This window comes from Mus caroli, chromosome 10 (assembly GCF_900094665.2).
Source record: "Mus caroli chromosome 10, CAROLI_EIJ_v1.1, whole genome shotgun sequence".
Taxonomy (NCBI): Eukaryota; Metazoa; Chordata; class Mammalia; order Rodentia; family Muridae; genus Mus; species Mus caroli.
Window position 1 is genome coordinate 38,120,248 of NC_034579.1, and position 3,384 is coordinate 38,123,631.

The 3,384-nt window shown below is 39.7% G+C and overlaps 1 protein-coding gene across 1 annotated transcript in view; it reads left to right on the plus strand.

Annotated features, from left to right (window-relative positions):
- The window catches only part of Ostm1 (osteoclastogenesis associated transmembrane protein 1), a 26,001-nt gene extending 22,934 nt beyond the window's left edge, over positions 1-3,067 (plus strand). Inside the window, exon 6 of the mRNA XM_021174468.2 lies at positions 1,096-3,067. Within this exon, the coding sequence (XP_021030127.1) occupies positions 1,096-1,151 (56 nt within the window). The 3' untranslated portion in view covers positions 1,152-3,067. The remainder of the gene's footprint in view (positions 1-1,095) is intronic.
- Positions 3,068-3,384: the final 317 nt, after the last annotated feature.

A 3,384-nucleotide genomic window follows, 5' to 3' on the forward strand; every position in this document is an offset into this window, starting at 1 on the left:
TTGTAGACCAGGCTGGCCTCGAACTCAGAAATCCGCCTGCCTCTGCCTCCCGAGTGCTGGGATTAAAGGCGTGCGCCACCACGCCCGGCTTAGAACCATTCTTTTTAAAACTAGAGTCTTTTTTGCTTACTTACTTATTTATTTATTTTTGACTCACGGTTTGTCTGTGTAGCTCTGGCTATCCTGGAACTTGCTCAGTAGACCAGGCTGGCTTCAAACTCATAGAGATCCACTTCTGTCCACTGGGATTAGAGGTTCCTGCCACTGCTGCCAACTCAGAATAATGCATTTCATTGTGACATTTTCACACACACACACACATACACACACACACATACACACACACACACACACACACACACAATATGTGTGTTTTGTTGTTCTTGCTTGGTGCTAGGTATTGAAGCTAGAACTTTATAAGTGTTAGCAATACCCTTTACCACTGAACTGGTGCCCAGTATGAATGTGTTGAGATAGGGTCTCACCGTGTAGCACAGGCTAGCCTGGAACTTGCTATGTAGGCCAGGCTGGCTTCAAACTCACAATCCTCCATTCTTAGTCTCCTAAGTTCCAGGATTACAGGCACATACCACGTGCCCTACTTGAAAAAAAATGTTTTTGTCTGAAAATAGAGGTAATGTTCTGTCTTTCAGTATGTATTCTTTCCCCTTTTCTTGATTGTATTAGATATGGTGGTGTCTTGGTCCAGCTCTTAGGAGGAATTCTTCAGACTTCGTAATTAACAATGACTGGAGTAGAAGCTTTGTAAACACTCTTGTCTTTTAAGAGACGTTTAGAGCTTGATTTCTAGCTTGGACTTTCCTTGTTATTCTTTATGTACACATTAACATTGCAGTGCTTAAGAAAGCGTGGATGCCTGTTTTATTAGGTACTGCTCTTAACAAAGTCATGGGTAGTAGCTTCTACTTAGTTTAATTTTATGCTGTTCATAAAAAAAAAACCCTTAGGCTTTACGTCTAAGAAAATTGGATCAAGCCATATTAAGCCAATGAATAGACAATATAGTGGTTTGCACGTAAGCCCTGGGTAAGCCCTCGAGAGCAGGAATTTAAACCGAGCCCTGTGTCTCCCCAGCCAAACGTCTCAAGTCGAGCACCAGTTTTGCCAACATTCAAGAAAATGCCACCTGAAGCCTGCAAAACGGGGACTCGACCTCATATTGTGCCAGTGTTAGACCACAGCACAGTCAAGAAGAAGATGAGCCAAGGTCGGACAAGTTGCATTCTCATGAAATGTTGGGACTGCAGATCTATAATTTATTCTAAATAAGGGTTCTCAAATTCCCTTTTCCTGAGCACCCCCTTTTTTTTTTTTAAGATTTCTGTATTTTTAATTTTCCAACATAGCAATGTTACATATTTTAAGGTATATCTGTTACAATAACAAGTGAGGGCTTTTTTCTCAGGCATATGAATGACTACTGGACACTTCTGATTTATCCTCGTTAGCAGAAGTACACAAAGCTGAGGTCTGCTATTTACACATTAGTCACTGGGAGCCCACTCTGAAAAAGAAACATTCTTGCCAAATGGTAGCAGGCTCAGTGATTAACTCAAGTGAATTCCCATTGTAGTATTACTGTATGTATATACATACATGCACACATACACACACACATATATACATGTATACATAGATGTATATATGTAATGTATACTTAATATATCATACATTAAAATAATGTTCTCTAGTTCCCTGAAGTCCCTTTTGAAACCACTAGTTGATTATTAACCTCCTTAACAGTTTTCAGAGAGTGATGCCACATTCTACATTTATCCTTGTTAAAGGTTTACAGTGACTGAGTTTCTAATATGACTTTTATAAATACTATTTTACATCTTATTTTTGTCTTTATTTAGTAAGTAATTTATAATCACTGGACTGCTTAATTACCTTTGAGGACAATATGGATTCATCTTATGCCAGGGATTTGCATCATGAATTTCATTAAGTTATTTGGCAACCTGTAACTTATTAGTAGTTTAAGTCAAACGTCACCCAAGTGTGTCATACTGTGTTTAGATTTGTGATTTTTTTAATGAAAATTTTATCTTGGAATATTTGGAGATTTGGGGAGAAACAAGGACAAATACAAGAGCTTAAATTTCAGAAAATAGACAGGGACCTGAGGGATGCTCACGGTGAGACAGCTGCGTGGTTTACACTGGAGATGACTCGGTTGACAGGCTCACACAGGAAGCCTCCCAGTTACAGGAAGGATGAAGGTCACATGACTGAAATGAAATTACCCATCTCACTGTTAGGAAACTAGTTCTCCTTTGGCGTATTTCTAACAACCTTTAAAACCACGCTTGTTTCATTCAGTGTCTCTCAGTTGTATTTCTCAAGATGTCAAAGTTGATGGTTTTGTTGGCTAATCCGGTGGAAACGGCTTTGTTGTAAAGGTTATGAGTAGGAAGCTCCTCAGATTCAGGGGTTAAGAAAATGTGACTCCCTTCACGGACTGTAACTGCTCTACGGGGAGACAGGAGCGTTCGGGTAGTTTTGTATGTTTACCACATATGCAGAGTGTGAGAGCAGGCTAGTCTTAGTCCCAGAGTGTGTCACACCGGGTGTGTGACAATCAGATGACGCTGTGATCCACTAGATGTGCCGGGGTTCATTGTGCTGTCACTGTTCCTGTCTTGATTTGAAGCACATGGTTGAGGGTCATTGAAAGCCATCTCCATCAGTACGTATAAAGCCTGTTTACATGTGCAAAGTTAGTGAAGTGACATATTTAAACTGTGAGTAGCGACTCCTCGGGTACCTTTCAGCACTGTGTGTACAAACCATTGCTTTTGGATAAGAAGCTGGAGAGCACTTTAACAAGCCAGCCATCTCTGTTCCTGATCAGGGTCTGGCTCTCTAGAAGTTGCATTAGAAATATATTTGAAAATGTGCCGAAGAATTTCATCTTGTGGTCATATAAAAAGAAATGTACATAGTTCTGAATCCTGAGGCACATAGGGCTATGTGTGTGCACAAGAAAACCTGTTTTTTTCCTTATGCTTTACAATAAAGGAAATAACAAGGAAAATTGTAATGTTGAAATTGAATTTTTATTCTCTTAATTTATTATTATTATTATTATTGAGACACTGTCTCAATATATAGCCCTGCCTGTCCTGGAACTCACTATGTAGCCTTGAACTCACAGAAATCCACTTCCCTCTGCCTCCTGAGTGCTGGGACTAAAGGCCTGCTCCACTACACCTTACTGTAACTGAATTTTTAATTCACTTAAACACCTTGAGATCAGAAACTTGACATCACTCCTCAGTTTTTTTAATTTTGTCTTATTACTTATCTAATGAACCCATGCCCACAGTGACACACTTCCTCCAACAAGGCCACACCTAC